This window comes from Perissodus microlepis, chromosome 15, assembly GCF_051167445.1.
Source record: "Perissodus microlepis isolate ML-2025 ecotype Zambia chromosome 15, ASM5116744v1, whole genome shotgun sequence".
In the NCBI taxonomy this organism is placed as follows: Eukaryota; Metazoa; Chordata; class Actinopteri; order Cichliformes; family Cichlidae; genus Perissodus; species Perissodus microlepis.
The window spans coordinates 15,652,268-15,672,140 of NC_140475.1; the positions used below are offsets into that span (position 1 = coordinate 15,652,268).

Consider the following 19,873-nt stretch of genomic DNA (forward strand, 5'->3'; position numbering starts at 1 on the left):
AGCAGCTGGATCACTTTTTGGCTGGGGCTGCTGACTCAAGATGCAGAGTTTGAAACCAACAATAAGGAAATGGGAGAAGAGAAGAAAGGCAAGGAGAAAAAAAAGAGAAGAAGGAAAGAGAAGAGAACAAGCAAGGAAGGTAGAGGAGAGGCTTTTTTGTATATGGCAGCATTTAACAGGCTCAGCAAAAGGAGCAAAGGGAAAATACTGCAGCATCTAATTCAAACCAAGGAAGAAGATCTTTTTTTGTAGCTTACAGCTGTCAGATGAAAGCCTCTAAACTTTACCGTTCCCTCCATTTTTACTTGTATGAACCTATTTTACTAGGACTATAATAATAGAAACTAATTATATATTTTTTCAAATTGTATGAATTCTTTGGTTTTCATCTGACAGCAAAGTTCAGGTGAATCCCACTAAAACAGAAGCAAGGATTGAGCTAGAATGCACAGAACCCTTAAGGAAAACCATTTACCAACCAACAGTTATCACCATGTAAATAGTAGAACTTGAACTAGTCGTGTCACAAATAGTCAGTTATCTCTTATGCAGCTTTACCAGCTGCTGTGAATTTTAGAATTAAGTGGTATTGCTTTCACAATTTGAAAAAAACAAACAAACAATCAGAGTAATGAGAAATTACTTTTTATCATCAGTCTGGTACCTGATTAAATAGATATCAAGATCAAATCATTTTCATATTTAATCTTTCGGTGTTTTCAACATACAAAGTTGCAGGGAAACACTTTTAAGGACTTAATATGTCGAGCATGACACATCATGCAGGAACATTATGTACCCAGAGCCGTAGATGCACATCAGTTAAGACAACAGCTCTTAGTTATTAAATTTCTGTGCAGTATACAAGAAAATCTCTACAGCTGAAACACGGAGAGCCTGTAGGCAGAGGCGATAACATCGTGTGCATTTTATTGGCTACCAATCAGTTTTTGATTGCTGTCAAACTGATGCAATGTACAGCTCTGACTGATAGAAAGCATGCTGTTTATTGTGCATATTTTACCTCTTGACCCCAACTTACACTATCTCCACCTCTGAGATCACACACACACACTCAGTAGAAACATAGATTGAACTATTGACCAAATGTATCTACTTGTGTGTGTGTGTGTTTGTCATAGAATTACAATATTTGCAAACTATATAAACCACCACATGCTGAGTACTTTCTCAATATGTTGTATATATAAGAAGAAAGGAGAGTGAGAAAGAAAAAGAAAGGTGAAGCTGAGACCGGACCTAGAATGGATCTCTACTGAACTACTTTTTCTTTTTAACATTGTCATTATTTTCTGATATTCACACTTAAACTGCGAATTAATTTGAAGTTCTGTATGAATTCATAAAAATACATGAATGTCTAATGAACACGCCTAATTACTAACATTGCAAATGAATTCCAAGACACCAGGCAGAATGTCTTCACTGATGAGGAACACGTCTAACTTCTTAAGGTGCACTGGAAAAAATGGATGGCTTAGACTAGCTATGTTAGGAAAAAAGGAGACACTGTAGAACCAAAATTTTGTTCCTGATAATGTGTTTTAATAGATGTAATATTAGAAAACTGCTACTTAATGGTAAACAGTAAAAAGCAGTGGTTGTAGCAAGTTCAAAAAAATTCAGCAAAGCAGTCGTCCTAGTTTAGAAAGAAATGTCTCATTAAACTACTCCACGGGAACGTTAAGGTACAGTCCTGCATTGATACTCAGCACATCTTGATTTTTAGTCTGGTGATTGTGAATAAAAAGAAGCAATGAGTGTAAATTAAAATATCTGAGGCAGTACAAATAATTGATTCATGATCCATCTTGGTCAGAGCCCATAATGGCCTGGGTAGAGAAAGATGTAAACCAAAAAAGAAGAAAAAACCATCATAAGAACTACCCACACAAAATCATAGACCACGTATCCCAAATAGGAAACCAACTAGTTCAGATCCACTGACGAGAGAGAGAGAGAGACACTGAACATGTGCAGCAGAGCTTTACCATGATACCTGTGACTTGATGGGCAGATGGATGATCACATGACTACATGCACACAAAGAGCTACAAGTCACAAGTGCAGCATTCTTTTTTCAAATAACACGCTCAGGCCTGTGCCGTCCCACTCTGGCCTGCTTGGGTCTGGTTTATGGCCAACTTTGGCCTTCTTAAGCCTGCTTCAGAGCAACTTTGGAGCATGTAGAGGACACCAGGGCTGAGATCAATTCACTCTCAGTTCAGTCCTTCAAATAAATTCTTGCACTCATTCATTGCTTGGACTTTTTAGGCAGGAAATCATCAACATTCTCTTGGTAAAAAAAAAAAAGAAAAAAGAAAGACATTTTCGATATTTTGAAAATATCAAAATCATTTAAACAAGAAGGAATTAATTGAAATCCTGAACAGATTGACATGAAAGTGAACTGACCCCCTCCCTGGTGAGGCGTCAATGAGGATGACTTTGGCTGGTTGGTCAGAGCTGAAAATGTGTTTTGTCTTGAAAAAAGTATACTGCATCTTTAAAAATAACAACAACTAGCCACTAATAATTCGCCCAATAAGATAACAGCAGCTGGATGAGCTGGTTGTTGATTGGTTGTTTACTTACAGGTAATAAGAGTATGAATAGTAGGTCCTCCTGGGGTTGTGAGCCAATCAGAAAGCAAAGAGTGAGACACAAGGGAATATGCAAATTAGGACAAAACTGTCCTGTCTCAACCAGTAACAACAAAAACAGAAGAAAACACCCTTTGATTGCTAAAACTTGAGGGTCATGCAAGGGGTGCCATATTAGCTAAAGTACCTATTTCTTACTAAGAAAAAAAAAGAACCAAAGGCTAACGCTAAATAAATAGTACAAAACAAGCTACGAAACTTGAATAACAACTCACCAATATCAACCTATCACCATGCAGCCTTTCTTTTCTCTTTTCTTTATTTTTTGTGCCATTTAAAAATATTCATGCAGTATTTTAAAACTTTACTTTTTACTCTAACCCGATGGCCCGATTAGAGATTTAACCCTAATCAGCCAATGATCTTTTTTTACGCACTCCTACAAAATCCTCGGTGGAAACTAACACAAAGCTATCCAATCTGTAAAACCAGGCAGCTCGCTTCCTGTAAAGCAAGCATGATGTCACTGCAATGTCATCATGTCCCACTATTTTAAAGATGCAGTATTATTGTTCAAAGTCGTAAAGGTTTAATGACAATGAAGATTGATCTCCCCAGAAACCTTTATGGAAGAGAAAACTATTAAATAAAAATAAAAGAAAATCACAAAAATCTAGAGCACTAATGATGCATAACTTGTCAAACTTCCAGTAGAAATGTGTGTAGAAATACCAGAATGAACATGTCACTTTAAGTTGTTGCCACAAATTATTTGTGTGTGTTGTAAATGGGAAGTAAATGGGACCTCAGTGTGCTGTCTTTGTGTTGTGATTCAAGCTGCTAAAACATACAGGAGCTCTTGTACTCCTTGTATAAACAGCCTTATTTTATACTATCAAGCATATTTATGTGAAATGCATAACTTCACATTAAGCTTCAAAGCCCCAACAATACTACATACTAAATCCAATCCAATACTCCAGGGATGAAAAAAGTTAAATGAGTAACAGCAATCAAGCCACTGAGTGCACACAGTGTTTCAAATACTGTTAGATGTGACAAAAATAAACACCCCGCAAAACACAGTGGTAGTAGCTCCTGCAAAACACATTTCAAATGGACCATCTACCCTACACTTTAAGCTCAGCTCCTCTGATCATCACTTACAATTGCACTTTCACACTAAAGCTGCAGCACGGACGCTGGCTCGCATTAATTCATTACGCAAATTAGAAGAAAAATATGGAGGTCAGGAGCCACAAGAGCAAAGTTCTCTGATGATGAGAGATCATTACTGGCTGTGATTTAATGTCTGTAATTGTTTTTGATTTGCTGAGTGTAATTATGATTGGTTGTAACTGAGAGACTCTTCCTGGTTGCTCTCTTAAGGCTTATGCCAAGATGCAGTCCTTCAATTTTTTCAGAGGAAAGCAAAATCTCCTGAGACGTTTTCTTAAATTGAGGATGAGTCATAATAACTAATAGGTAAGCCAAACGATTAATGTGAATAGTTTTACTGAATTTTCAGGGTCTCTGTTAGTGGAAATTAATTATTCTTAATTATTTCTAATTATTCTTTTTCAAGTGTGCACTCCCTCAACTATTGTAAGTAAAAAGTTAAAATCACAGAAAAAACGAATTTCTTTTTAGGAATTGTTAATTATTACATGCATGCTGGCGCATTTACATAAATTATAAATGCAGATGCAAACACATACACATGAGCACACATTCTCCCAAAAGTAGTCAGACAAAATTTAGCCTAATGGAGCTTCACAGTGGATCCAAGACTAAGAAGGTTATATTAAAACGCTGTTTCTTCTCACTGCTTTTCCAACTTTCCAACACTGTTAACAAAATGGTAAAAATCATATTCAGGGATTCATTTATTTCATTAAGGTTCTGATTATCGTCATATTTTATTAGTTTTCAAAAATGTCTTGAGATTATACTATGACTGCAGCAATACTGATGTTGTTGTATACATATACATATGTTTTACTCGTAGTGAATGTGGAAAAGTGGGACTAAAACCATATTTCATAAACGCAAGGCAGCTATACATGCATATTCCATGAATACGTCTGTGCATTTTCTCTGTATTTTCTACAAAATCTATCAGAGCTTTATTCTAACTTCTGTCTTCATCTACTGTAAAGATGTACCTATTGTAAAGCATGCTCAGGCTGTAACTGTCACTATCCACCACATAGTGGAGCTCTGCACCAAATTAACAATACAGGCCAAACTGCTACACCGACACGTCTCTGGTCTCTGATTCTTATCAGAGCTATTGTGCTGTACAAGTAAAAGGTTAGATATTGTATGAATCCGTTTACATTTCCCTTAAAATAACAGCGCAACTATAAATGCACAAAACCATTTCAGCAAGCATCTTTTCTTCAGTCTGCTTCACCAAAATCTCCACCTTTGTGCAGAACGGACCTAAGCTTTGCTGCTTCTAAACTGACAAACATGATACCGTTTTGATGATTTTGATGAGTTCATTTAAGCGGTTATGATAAAGCAGATGCATAATTTCATTTTCTATTTACTTAAGATCTTTTGATTGACATTTTCTTTCACTCTACCTTTTCCTACTTTCACTTGAGAAAACAGCTGTAATGTGCAAGAACACAATACATTCAGCTCTGACATTTCTTGTACCAGATCATCAAAAACTAAGACAGCATATTTTAAACATAAAACATTTGGGGGGTTTTCACAAGCCTTTAGCCATTTGGTGGGAAATTAAACTTCAGGAAGCGATTGAACTGGTTCTGAGGGGAGATCAACATTTATGGTGGATGGATGGAAGATGGTGTTACTACAGCAAATACTGGACCAACACACAACAAGAGAATGAACTAAGAGCATATTTGTGTGTGTATGTGTGTGCACGCATGCAAGTTGGTGTGTGCATTCAATATTGGTCTTGTAAATATTTACCCTCTTTAATAATCTTCATTGAGCTGCTTTAGTGAGTATTGTTTGCAGTTGTCACTCACCTCTTCTTAACCAGCAGAATGGCTACCAGCACCAGCAGTATGAAAACGAGAACACCAGCACTAATTCCAGCGATTTTCACCACCCGATCCGTCTGCTTAGCAGGGTCGGGAATGACTTCTGGTTCCTCTGTGGCACCTAAGAAAGATGATGACAAAAGACATCAACAAGATGGGAACACAGTAACTACTAAAGGGAAAAAGCATTAAAATCACTGTCCAGTAAGAACACACTTAGGATTATTTGTGCACTCCTGGAAGTTTCAAGGAAAACTGAGTTTTCAAATTGTAGGAGAAATAAATAAATAAATAAGACCTCGAAATGTTGCAAAAAAAAGGAAAATTTAAATTGCAAAGATATTTAAAGAGAGTTTTAGAGTTTACTGGATAGTAGAGGTTAAAAGTATGTTTATTTTTAACTGTTTATTAGCTAACCAGCTCCTGACCAGTTGATATTCTTCCTAGAGACCGGGGTACATATGTTTAAAAAAATGTCTCGTTTCCACCGAAGTAAACGTTTTTAAAAACGAAAATGTTATGGTCAGGCTCACTAATATTCAAACTCTTTGGAGGTTTTTAGCAGATACACCTATGGTATCACTTTGAAGCTCCTACATCGTGGGTGTCCATGCTGACCACCCAACCACCTGGTGGTGTGATGACAGTACCCCATCAGCTTTTTACGACTGAGGGGTAAAAAATAAAGAAGAGGGGAGAAAAGCGCCAACGACTTCTATGTTATGAGTTTCGATGTTGCATATTTTGCCCACCAGAGGACTCCTTTAAACCTCCCAGTTGGCAACACTGAACCCCGCAAACACAACAACCCACTGATCTGCGCGGAGTTGGGCAAGAGCATAAGATGAATAATCTACAACTTGGTCTAACAGCAAATCAAGATCATCTTAGTAACAACTTGTTATCTTAGTAAGGACATATAAATAACTATAATTCGGACTCTTGTGAAAAGCTCCTTTTTGTTTTCAAAACAGCATTCTGAAGAATTAACTAGCCAAATAACACGATCAACCATTTAAGATTTCCAAGAATATACAGCTTTTTCAAACCTAGTCACATCTCTAAACTTATTACTCTGTTGCATTGACTGTAAGGCATATTTAAAAAAGCCCACGTCGCCTCAGGCTAGGAAAGTATACCATCTAAGGAAATATGGTTGTTTTTCTCTTAGGCTGCCTTCACATCAGACAAAATCGAGGTGATTAATTACTAAGGTTCAATTATCCCTGTGCTAAAGTTCAGGCAAATATCAAGCATCTAAATATGCCTTGTAAAGAAAAGTTAAACAGCTGCTAGCACAAATGCCATGGCAACTGTCATTCGAACTGTATATATAATCAAATATTTCATTTTGGGGGTAATCTATATTAGTACTTCTATATAGTCGCATATTTAAGTACTTAAATCAACAGAAATTTCTTCATTAATATGGTTGCTATGTAATAATGAAACAAAGAGATTGCTTCTACAGCTTGAACTGTATTTGAACATTTTCAGAGCAGGTGTTTTAAAATTGATTCAAGACCAAAAAAAAAAGGCTATAAAAAGAGATGCATTTCTTGGTGAACTTAAAAATACAATCCTGTAAAAAAAAAGCAGTGGTAGAGAATCAGTGGAAGCTGACAATGTCTATCCCTGGCCTATACCAGCTTCTATAGCTGGGTCAACTGAGCTAAAAGCACTCACCTTACACAGACATCGGCTTCTCATTTATTTAGTTGCATTATACATGATGGCAAACGTACTACACCGAACTGAATCATCAATCAAATCTGACTCCCAGCAGCAATATTCAAACATTCAAAATAAACATCCCTATAAATGTACACTATAGTAATGAAAATAACCAACTGAATGTCTATGTGTCTTCTCTGCTGCCTCTTTGGCATCATGGTCTCTTTAGAAAATGCTTTTAAAATGCAATTTAACTGTAGCTGTCCAATGTTTCTGCACCAATGTCACCATATATTGCTTGTAGCCGAACTCATTTCTGCTTCTGATGACTTCAGAGAATTGACTGAACTCCCTGATTTCGTCTGTTTTGGAAAATAATTCACCAGTGATGTTTCAAGCGGAGTGTAGGCTGCAGGGCTTAAATGCTGTTGATCATGGACAGAAAGTCAACAGAAAGACAGAGAGCATCTGTTTTCAGGCTCCCAAGCTCTACTTAGTTGATGTCATCAGAACAGTTCATACTGCAGCGTAAGAACATTATCATGTCTTATGATAATCCAAATAATCCAACTCAGTGACATATGCACAAAATTCAACATAATGCAATACATGCATCAAACAACAATCCACTTCCATTATCAACATGATAAAAATAACACACAAGAATAAAACATTTTTAGTAATGCCTTGACTTCCACAGCCCCACATCAGTCTTAGCACCAAACCAATTAATTCCTAATGCCACTCAACCTAAAGTAAATAGGGGTCTATTTTGAGGTTTATTTTCATTGGTGGATAAATACCTATTTGGTGCTTCAGTGAGTATTTACAGCATCGGGATGGTGTTTGTGTGATCAATCCAAAATAAAATACAGTACCCAAAGCAGTGAGGGATCATTGTTGCTCACTAATGTGATTTTAATAGCTTTTGAGCCTGGGCAGCAGAGCTCCATCACACAGAAAGACTAGAAGGGCCAAGGCCAACGCCCTCCCTCCCTCACAGTTATCAAAAAAAGCAATCCAGACCTGCACCAAAACTTAATGGATTTTTCCTTCATCTGTCATGTTTTATGAAATCTGGACTAGTAGTTTTTGTGTAATTTTGCTGACAGATGAACAAACAAACAGAAACAGCATACCTCTATCTCAGCTCTCTGTCCGGGCAGAGGGATGAGATAAATCAAGCTTTTACTTTGCAGCCAATACTTACTAGGTTTATTTATGGTAAAAAGTAAAAATCAAGATATTTGAAAACAGAGAATGCTTAAACTGATTATGCAGAAAACTAAGTGTTAAGTTTTATGTTGTTTATATAGCTTAACCACATCTTGGCATAATGACATTATATTGTCTTTTTTTCTAATTTTGTGATTTTTCTTTTTTTTGCACTTCTATACCGGCAAATAAAGGGCACTGCTGAGTCGCAACAAAATTTGTTCATCATCTTAGTGCTGATGTACGAAGGCCAAACTTTATTTTAGATGACTTCCACATGGAACGTCTCACTTCATATAACTATCCAACCAAGAGACTATTAGAAGATCACACAGATAAAATATGTCCAAACAAGACACACCAAAACAACAACAATAATCCTTTAAGGGTTCTCAGCCTGACCTCATAATGTCTGCGGAAGCTCTTAATGTGTGTAAAAATGATTCAGGTCAGTACACTAACACTCACAACTTGCCTGCACACAGGCACACAAAACGCCCTGCGGCAGGAATGACAATACACAATACCCCAAATGACCTACTATGACCACCATCACTTAATCCTCCCTCCCGGATGCATGGTTGAATGCACATAAACACACATGCAGAGAGACGGAGAGAGTAAAGAAGACACAGTGGTCTGACCTCTCGATCCATTAGTGTGTTGGTCTCTCTTATTATAAAAATCTGAAATCCCCTCTAAAGTCGTTCGGCTTCACTCAGACCTCCCTAGGCTAGAAAGACAGTGTCATTTTATTTTAGCAGCTTTTGGGCAGAGTGACCACCTGTTCAAGAAACTGCAACCACCAGCAATTCTTGAAGTATGTGACCCTGCAGAGTTAGTGATTTCACACATTTTTGCCTATTTTAGTGTGCAAACGTCCCACCTATGAGACAACTTTCTCACCCTGTACTCTTTGACGTAAGGAGAACAAAAGTGAACTTGTATTATTTGTAGGGCTTTCTTGATGAAGAGGCATTTTTTATTTTACTCCAAAAAAATCCAATTTTAATAAACCTGACACTTGGAAAAGCACCACACGCCACAGAATTTAAAGTCTGAGCTAGTTTGGAATGCCCTCTCTCAATGGGTCCACATATAAATACTTAATCAACTTAACTTAACCAGCAATGATGATTCATTCTATGATCATTAAGGCTGATTGTCCTCAAAATGATGTCACTTTTCTTGAGTAGCTTTATGAGCTGTCTGCACTTGAAGGTCAAAGAAGAGAAGTTCAGAAAGGCATTACACTCCACCTTGCTTTCTTGCTACAATAATGCACATTGTGCAAGAAAAAGGACTTAATTCATGAACTGATTCTATTTCCGATCTTATTAGTTTTCTGCGATATCTGATGTAAACCTTCTACTTATCACAAGTTTTCATACTGATATTAAAAAGTACACCAAAATAACAAAAACACTAGAATAATCTATGGAGATTAATGAAGCTTGTAATTGCTTGAGAGCATCACCTTAACTACACAATAATACTACTACTAAGTTTCTGCCATGCTTTAAGGAATTATGTTCTGCTTTAATCTTTAATAAAGCAATAAAAAGAAGATTAGTGAACTAATAATTATTTCCTCTTAAAATTGCTGTATCACTACATTTGTGTTGTCATAAAAACAAGAAAAAACTGGTGTGAAATAATTATAGGGCAGTTATAGTTTTAGCAAAAGTGGGAACATTTTGTATTCATTTAAATTTTCCACCTCCTTTTACCTTGTAGTTCTACATTACAAGTCGAATAAACACTGAAATGCCTGGGCAGTCATTTGAAGCTCAACTCAGCTGGTTACACAACAGTGTGAGGATGTCAGTTTCATTCAAAATATAATGTGTTTATCCTTATTCCTACTCCACACAGATAAACTCTGATCCATCAGCCGCATTTCTAAAAATCTTTCCTCAAAACAGTGTGTGTGCATTTTTGTGCACATGCGCTTATGTGTGTAGTGCCCGAGGATTAACTCCACACCGTTTAAAACCATCTGATAATCTATTAACATGGCAAAAACCTGGTAAAGACCTGACATTTAGACTCAGTGCGCACCAACACACATTTCTTTCAACGCCATGCACAAGCGCAATACTGTTTTCTGTAATGCTCTTAAACCAGAAACAATTTCCATTTGACAAACCTCCATGGGAATAAAGGGCAGACCAGAGGAAAAACACAATAATAAACTGATTAAGGCTGGAGTAAGCAAATTTTTTTTGGTGTCATTGGACCAAAGAAATGCTTATAAACCTTTTAGCATATTGTGGGAAATAAATTCGTGCACCTCCCCTCCACTCCGATTTCACTCTTTATAAAGGCTGGCTTGTAACAAGAGACTTTGGCCATTCACAGCTGGTCCCTTTAGATCAGATCAGAGTAGTTTAAAAAACAAAAAAACTATGTAATGGGAATAAGAGCTTCATTGGACTCATGTGAGTATTTTCAGCTGGGAAAGTGGGATTTTAATTCCATGTGAATTCCAAAGTCAGCAATGACTCACTTTAAAACAGAAGTGTAAGAAGTATGTGAATGGGCCTGTATGCCTGAATGCTTGTCTGGTGGGAGGAGGATAGAACAAAATAGCAGAGTTGCAAGAGCTGCATTCCCCTTAGATTTATGCCAAACCCTTGAAGGGGACCTATTACACTCCAACACTTTACTCTTGGACTCTACTACACCAACATTACATTGTTCGAAATCCAAATATTCCACATTTCTCTAATGCTGGGACCTGGCATATCCCCTTAGTTCGTCTGTTCTTACACAGCAGTATGAACTATTCTGATGCGATGACATCAGCTAAGTAGAGCTGAAGCTCCTATTCCTTAAAGACCACCCTCTTTTTAGGCCAACTTTCTTCTGCCCAGGAGTTACAGGATTTTTTTCTCCTTTTTTTGACAAAATATTTTGGAAATATTTTTAGCATTGAAGCTGTTCCTAAGAGTTAAATTAAGATACTGTTAAGGTCAAATGGGTTCTTACGTTTAGCTGCCAGCCTCAGACACTGTGTCTTTGTTTCCTGTGGAGAAAAAGACAGAAGGAAGAAACCTTAGTTCCACTAACACACTACAACACGAACCTTGCTCTAAGCGTTTAATATTAAATACTGTACATAATGAGTGTACAGAAGCTGTAACATAATGTAAGTCTATGAGTGCGCCTTTTTGAACCTCATTCAAAAAAATTAAATACACAGCCTACCCTCTCTGTACTGCTGACAGCTTGAAGATAAATGTTGTAGTTCTTCCTTGGAGCCAGAGGTGGATTCCAGAAACCCTGAGGAAAAGAAAGAAGGATCAGTTCACACATGTCTACGATACATTTACAGATTTACAACAAGCAATTTTACTTTTACACTTGGCTGAGAAGGATATCGATATGTAAACATTCAAATTATGTAGCCTTTAAAAAGTATTGCATACAATTTCTATGAACTTTAAGTCGTATCGTTTTTAAAAATAAAACCTCCTGCAGTTCCAGTGAATGTGTTGTGCTGCTGTAGCTGAGATATAATATACGGAGTGTGAACATTCTCAAAACTGTATTGTATATAGTTTATTTATTTTTTATTGTGTAAATTTAATTTTTGTAAAACTAAGGTTCCATGTGTCACTGTTGAAGTGGGGCATTAATCAGTGTGACGCCACTTGTAAACATGTTGCATGTGTGGGGTTTCCCAGTCAGAGCTGCATGGACTCCACACTGGTGAGGCACACTTTCTGTAGCTCCTCTCCCTGTACTAAATTATACATTTAAATTTGGTGTATTTTTCTTTGCTAAGTATTAGTTCTTATGGCTAAAAGCTCCCAAAGTGTTTTTGATTGCTTTGAACGAGAAAAATAGTAATTGGAACTGCGTTTTATCTGTTATGTGGTCCTTACTTGTGCTAAACAGGGATGAGGAGAGGCCTGCTGTTGCTGTGTGACACTGATTTTGCTGCTGCACTTTGTCTTTTAGGTATGTGTAAATGTATAGGTTATGTTTTATGTGTATAATGAGTTCATCACCTGAGGCTGCACACTGCATAGTATTTTCAGCCATGTTGAGAAAAGTTAAAGTTGTTTGAATATGTATTGTGTAATTGATCCATCTTAGTGGGGATTTAAATATTACAAGTTATTATTAGTGGCTTCATATTTGTCTCTGTTTTACCCTACTATAACATTTGATTTTAAAGTGGCTGTTGGGAGAATCCACACCGTTGTTTTGATAGATTGTATTTTCTTTTATATATTGTAAGCAGAGCTGCATGGACTCCACACTGGGATGAGGAGAGGCCTGCTGTTGCTGTGTGACACTGATTTTGCTGCTGCACTTTGTCTTTTAGAAATAAATCCAGTTTCCAGCCAGTCTGTGTCTGTCGTCACAACGCAGTCAACCATTTGAAATCTGCTACACTGCCATTTACTTCTGTATTTCAGAATTTTTGATAAACACATCTTTTCAAGGCATTACATACATACGGTTTTGTTCAGATAAAAGACTTGCCTGATACGTCTTGTTGTCTCCCACAGTAAAGGGAAGTGGTTCAGGCAGGTTGCTGGGGGACAACTGGGCGGCATAATAATAAGGGGATCCACTGCTAGATGCACTGTGGTAAGAAACTGGGACCTGGAGAAGATGAAGATACGTCTATAAATGTAACTTCAATTAAATGTAAATAAAAAGAGGTATTTTAATAGCAGAGTCAACAAAGCCCATTAATGGAAATTTATTGTTATTTTTTATTCAACTTCAACCATTTACGCTTATAAGAAAAGCTGTAAAAGGGGCATGGGTTTTCAAACATACGTAAAAAGGATTAATAACCACCTGATAACAGTCAGACGAAGCCTGACGGCGTGTCCGCTGAGGATTCACTTCTTCCACCACAATCTGGTACGCACTGTAGACATAGAGACAATATGAGTACAGATGTAATTTTGGTTGTTATTATTTTACTAACACACACATGATTAGTGAAAAGCCTTTGACTGCTTTTGTCATGTGAATAACAGAAGTGCTGTACCTTATGGGTGCTCCCTTAGCCTGGGCAGGTTTGAGCAGGACAGTGATAGTTGTTGCAGTTTCATTCAGGAAGGCCTCTTGACCATCGTACTCGTCTATTGTCGGAGCTGAAAAGAGAATATGAGGCTGCATAAGTGTAGCTCTAACCTCTTGCTGTCTAAATGTGATATTAAAATTTTTTGAGTCAACAGCACATATTAAAATGTATTTTTTCCACCTGAAATATTAGTTGTCACATTGAGCGTGGTTGCAGGACCAAACCCTTTAGAGGTCGATGCTCGTATAGACAGCTGGTATGTGACACCTGGGTGGAGCTGAGAAAACATGTGATGGGAGGCGTTTGAAGGCAGTGACACTGTGAGCCCTGGTCGTTGCAGAGGCACCGAAGGGTCAAACGAATGCACACCACTGTAGCTGATCTGAGTTGGAGTAGAGACAGAGAAACCATTTTTTATTTTATTTTTTTTTACATTTTGCCAAAGGATTGCTGTGTTAAGTTTGGCCTCTACAACAGCTGCTAATGATAGTACCTCATACTGTATAATGACTCCATTGGGTTCAGTTGGTTCCTTCCAGGAAAGACTTATTGTTTCTTCAGATGGAGTAGCTTTAAGTGACTGACTGGGAACTGGACCAGGAACTGTTAACACACATAAATTCATGCAGTTCTAATAAAATCAACAGTATAATGTTCTCCAAATGAGAAACCAACTGCTAAACAGAAATACACAGATTGAGAACAGGCAGCAGTGACATTCCCAACACATGCAGAAACGAGTTACAGATACTCAAAACACCCTTTGTACAAAACTCCATCCCTTATTGAAAAGTTTGCTATATAAAAAAATACATAAAATGGATAAAAACGTTTGAAATGTGGAAAAGAATAAAAAAAAGGTGTGATATGTGTATCGTACCATCTTCATCGGTTTGTATGATGGTCTCATCACTCTCTTTCCGTCCCTCCGGATTAGTGAGAATCATTTTCAGGCTGACGTTGGTGTAGGGCGGCAGGTTCCCCACCAGGTGGCGTGGTGCTGAGAACAAAAATGGGGTCAACATAAACACACTGCAGAGTAAAATTTCATAACATTTGCAATGTATTTAGGATCAAAACCAATTTTTCTCACTCATTAATCTGCTGCTGATTTTATAATGGTCTATGTAATGTAAAATCAGAACTTAAAGTGTTTTTAAATGTATTGTTAGGTGTGAGTAATAGTGTGAGAGCTAAAGGCAGTTTACCACTTGTTTGCTTTCACTGTAAAGCCTCATATTTCAAACGAAGGAACAAGAGAGCTGTTGTCATCTGTCTTGAACCTAAATATGTAATTGATTATGTAAATATTGGCTATCACATTTCTGTCAGTCAGCTACTACATTTATTGACTAACGGATCAATAGCTGAGCAGGTCAAACTGAGTGTATGAGAGACATGACTTCAACCAATAATTAATTATTCGTTTTTCAGGGAATGATTCCAACTACTGTACCTACAACCTATGTCCATTCCAATATTCTTCAACATCAGTGCTTCTGATATTATGGCTGGCTTCAAAATGAAGTGGTTGTCAATACTAGTGTCAAGCTCACTGTGAATAAATGATCCACTCAAATTTGAAATCTCGCTGAAAGCAGACACCTTTTTATTATACTAAATTTCAGCACTTTTAGGGTTGTTACTTTATCAAGTCTTTTTGTACTTCTTTACCCATGTCACAATGAATAAAAAGCAATGTAACACTAGAAAACACCACGACTTCAAATCCTGCATCAATGTCAGTAGCACAGTACAGTAGCACCTTTAAGGTAGGAAGAAAAGTAAGTAGTACCTTTAGGGTCCATGTCCAAACAGTCAGCTTTGCTACGATCGTTGGCAGTCATGTAATGGTAACAGATGGTAACGTTAAAGGTGTGACAGCGGGTGATGTTGTAACCCAGCGATTCCCAGTCCACTGCGATCAAACGCGACCTGGTCTCAGCAATCTTCAGCCTTTTAGGAGTTCGCATGGGTTCTACAAAATAAGAGAAGAAAGAAGATCTGTGATCTATACATGTTGATATAGATCTATATTTTTTCCAATACTGCAACACTCTAATTGCATCCACAGGTAGGACAAAAAAACCCAAACTATTATGCTTTAAGTAATTAACATTTGAGGAAGCTTTTGAACTACTGCATTTCCATGAAGTAACTATGTTGCCAAAATGACCAAGAGCTCTGTGTCAACATTTTTCCTCACTGGACTTTACAAAAACCTATTTCTTCACCACCCTTGTCAATCAACTATTTCTCAAAAGCAATAGCTTCCATAAGGACACGTCGTTTTTTTCTGTCTTTTATGTGTATTCAGACTGTTATTGTCAATATAATCAACTTTCCCTCCTCGGTGCCCAGGGCTTTAATTACCTTAACTGGCTCATTTAGCTGGATCAATAATCCCACAGTGCCTAGACACACACACACACACACACACACACACACACACACACACACACACACACACACACACACACACACAGCCACAGAAGAGACTATAATCACAAGGCTGTGCTATTCCTCCTCTACATTCTGCATGCAAGAGTCCTGCCTGTGAGTCCACTATATGCCAGGGAGTACATTTAAATACATATATTTCTACCTGCTTTGTGCTGCATTCACCTTAAAAGCCTACCTCAGATACAGGAAACAGCATTCAAGCTATGTGGCTATCAATCCACAAGATATTGCTTTCTTTTGGGAAACAGAAGAAAGGTAATATCTTTAAGTGCCACCAATTGCTGTCAAAGAGTTATTTCTCCTTCTAACTAGAGAAGATATCCATCAGTCAAGGCAGATTCCAGAGGATGTAACAGTCTATTGAAATGCCTCTGCCACTCTACCATCTTCCAGAGTAAAGCATGATAAATATTTTTGAACTGAAGCACAATATAGCTAGCAGCTTGGTGTATCCTCAGGCACATTGCCATAGATCTAAATCACTAATAATATGTCACTAATAATTTATTTATTACTAATAATTTATTATATAAATAGACTTTTAATCCTAATGGGTCAACCACTTGAGAAAGGCGGTGAAATACAGTACACTTCCATGTTGCAACACTCTTCAAGTATCTTATCCAAATGCTTGCTATTTTTGATTAATTTGGTAAATTCAGGGACTTTCTGTTCTGGATATTTTAATCAGTTTAAAAAGTTCTCGATGTTATAATCAAAATTATCTTTCTAATCAGGCTCAGTACTTCCAATACTTAAGAAATGCCTTGATTAACTCTGATATTGATTGGATGCATTGGTCTTTGACATCGCCTGAGTGAAATACATTACTGGGAAACAAAGACAAACTTAATGAAAAGCTTTGTTCTTCGTCAAAAATTGAATTCACGTTGATAAGCCTATCACCTGTTGACGTTTTATTCCTCTTTTATCCGGTCTAGCTGTAACCCACCTGATTCCTTATGTCCTTCCAGGATTTTTTAATAAAAACAGCTCACCTTAAATAGAGACGCACGTCTCTCCCCAACCCCTCCTTGTCTTGCTCTGTGTTTTTCCCTGGGTCTTCCTCTTTCAGAGGAGACTACACAAGGACACAAACTTGTCGCTTCTTCTGACAACCCATTATCTGCCTGTCACTCACACACACACATGCACGGAAGCTCACAGGCACCTACACACACACACACACACACCCACTCACACTTTAGATTGTGACTAAATCAAGATTAAATCTGGGCAGAGCATTTATAGGTGTGTTTGTGTGTGCGTGTGTGTGTGTGTGTTCATCTCAGTAAAACTTCTCATAATAACAATTCATTGTCAAGGACAAACACACAACTCTTACATACACTCAGCAACACAAAATGCAGTCATGCTAATGTTTGCGTAATCCTCTAAACATAAATATGTCACTAATAATGTGACAAACAGATGGACAGAAAATGAGGAATAGAAGAAGACACAGGGGAAGAAAGGCTGTGCAGGTAATTGTCTGCTGAGAAAATATTATTGCTGAACAGCGTGTGTTAATAGCTGAGGGGTCAGAGCATTTCATTTTTGCTTCAACCTGTTATTGGATGGTTGACATTTAAATAGAGCAAGACAGAGACCACTGGTTTCTCTGCCTGTCTCTTGCTTTGTTTCGCTGTCTTCCTTACTTGTCTCATTCTCTTCTCTGTGTCTCTCTCCCTGTTCAAATCAATAGTTGTGATCCTCACTATAAAACAAGCTATTATGACACAGGTGCATACACACACACACACACACACACACACGCACACACATGCTCACAGTTAGGGCAGTGTAATAAATTACATTGATTTCAGGGTCTCTTGATGCTAACACTTCTTCACAGTAAGACAGTCTTCCACATGGAATTAAAACAAAATATATGACTGGCTGCCTGTCACACAAACACACATGCACACAGTGTCATATTTCCATCACTTCAGGGGGCATTACATTCATTTCCTGGAGACTTGCCCTAACCTACCATCATAACCAGTTACCCAACCCTAACATTAGGCCCTATAATTTCAAGATTTATTATACTGGGACTTTGTGTCCCCAAATCGGAGGTGGTTCCCCACAATGTGAATGTGTAAACAAATTTATGTGTCTTTAACACCCACACGCACCATGACTTTTTTGAAAACCCATTACCCTATTGACTTATATTGTATTGCTGCTTATCTCTATTTATAGTGGAAGCAGGTAGGGAAAGAAAGAGAGAAAGAATGAAAAAAGAAAGAAAGAATAGTGGCAGAACAGAGCAATATATGGACAAAAATGAAACAGGGTTTGAAGAAAGCGAGGAACAGATAAAGGTAGCAGAGAGAGAAAAGGGAAACGGAGACAAGAGACAGAAAGAGAGAAACAGAGGTGGAGCGGGGAACGACGATAACTCGTCTGGAATACAGCCAGAGTCAAGCGGGACCAGGTCCAATGGCAAACCACAGAGGCTGCCTTGTCCCTTTCCCCCCCCTTTTGGTAGACAGACAAACGGCTGGATTCATGTTGGAACTAAAAGGCTTTGTTCTCTACAGATGCAGCTTTGAAAACAACAACAATACCAATAAACACTAACAATAACACCAACGACAGAAAGCTTCATATCAGCAGAATCCAGAGGTTGGAATTAAAAAATGGAAAACAAAAGCAAAGGAAATGAAACTAAATGAAACAGAACTATGCTAAAGGCAACCAAACCATGTCCCTCAACATGAGGTATTAGGAAGAGCCAACAAACACAGCCATAAAACCATTGTGAGAGGAGATGAAGCTGAAGAAAAAGCAGAAGAAAAGAGGAGAGGAGGGGCTGGAAAAGAAAAGGTTGACAGGAGATGCAGCTAAATCCAAGTTAATCTGTCCAATTAGTTCCTGGTAATCCTTCCACTGTCATAAGTAAGACAAATGAAACTCCATCCATTTATTCTGTCTCTAACTCTAATTTCCCTCTGCATGTGTGCTTCTCTTTCTAGGCCACATTTAAGTCCTTAAAAGGTTCAAATTTGCCCTCCAACATGTTTTCAATTTGCACTTGGAAGCTACATGGATTTTGAGAGGCTAATTATGAAAGCAGCAATTAAGTCCAAAAAACACTATCCATACAGTGCCGTGCGAGTTGTTTCAAATTATGAGGCTGAGAAAAATAAATGGAAATCCAGCTCGTGTCTGATGATTAAAAAGACATGCATGAGTTAAATTCAAAAGCAATTCAAACATAAACGCGAAGCAAAGAGGGAGGAGTCCACAAATGTCTTTTAAAGGGTAAAGTTGGCTCTGTTCTCTATTCTTCTTATTACCCATAAAACTCAACATTACTAATACCAATAACACCTCTTAGTACTTTCACCTTTTGGCTTTTAAACAGTTCGAACATTAGTGTGGTGTGGAATTGACTCAGATCAAACTACAAAGCACACGCTCGTGGAAATGAGGCCATCCAACTTGCAGGATTCATTAATAGGTAATTAGTTGGTTTTATACTTTTCACAGAAATGGTTTCACAGAAACAGCAACCAGAACCTCAGTGATGTAGTAGCTCCTCCGTCTCACAATCCATATGGGTCACAAATGTGACCTTGACATTCACCTTGTTTGGCTGCACTACAATCTGGCCAACACTCCAGGAGGAGTGCCCTTAAACTTGCACAGTTTAGGTGATCATAAAGGAGCAGTGATTCTGGTTAATTGCAGATGCACTGCACGAGCATGAGCACACGCTAAAAGTTTAATTTAATTCACCAGACCTGCTTATCAAGAGTGCAATCATATTAACTCATACAAAATAAAGATGATGACAGTACACTTTAAAAAGC

At 37.7% G+C, this 19,873-nt stretch overlaps 1 protein-coding gene across 20 annotated transcripts in view; it reads right to left on the reverse strand.

Annotated features, from left to right (window-relative positions):
* Nucleotides 1–19,873, reverse strand: part of ptprk (protein tyrosine phosphatase receptor type K) — a 105,342-nt gene that overhangs the window by 16,757 nt on the left and 68,712 nt on the right. For 15 of the 20 annotated variants that reach the window (XM_084952072.1, XM_084952062.1, XM_084952056.1 and 12 more), the window contains exons 12-22: nucleotides 15,385–15,567; nucleotides 14,470–14,589; nucleotides 14,083–14,192; nucleotides 13,770–13,971; nucleotides 13,554–13,659; nucleotides 13,358–13,430; nucleotides 13,034–13,156; nucleotides 11,747–11,821; nucleotides 11,528–11,564; nucleotides 5,633–5,768; nucleotides 2,617–2,646 (exon numbers count right to left, since the gene is read on the reverse strand). In XM_084952072.1, coding sequence (XP_084808198.1) covers nucleotides 2,617–2,646; nucleotides 5,633–5,768; nucleotides 11,528–11,564; nucleotides 11,747–11,821; nucleotides 13,034–13,156; nucleotides 13,358–13,430; nucleotides 13,554–13,659; nucleotides 13,770–13,971; nucleotides 14,083–14,192; nucleotides 14,470–14,589; nucleotides 15,385–15,567 — 1,195 coding nt within the window. The remainder of the gene's footprint in view (nucleotides 1–2,616; nucleotides 2,647–5,632; nucleotides 5,769–11,527; nucleotides 11,565–11,746; nucleotides 11,822–13,033; nucleotides 13,157–13,357; nucleotides 13,431–13,553; nucleotides 13,660–13,769; nucleotides 13,972–14,082; nucleotides 14,193–14,469; nucleotides 14,590–15,384; nucleotides 15,568–19,873) is intronic. The other 5 variants (XM_084952074.1, XM_084952073.1, XM_084952071.1 and 2 more) reach the window with 1 other exon arrangement.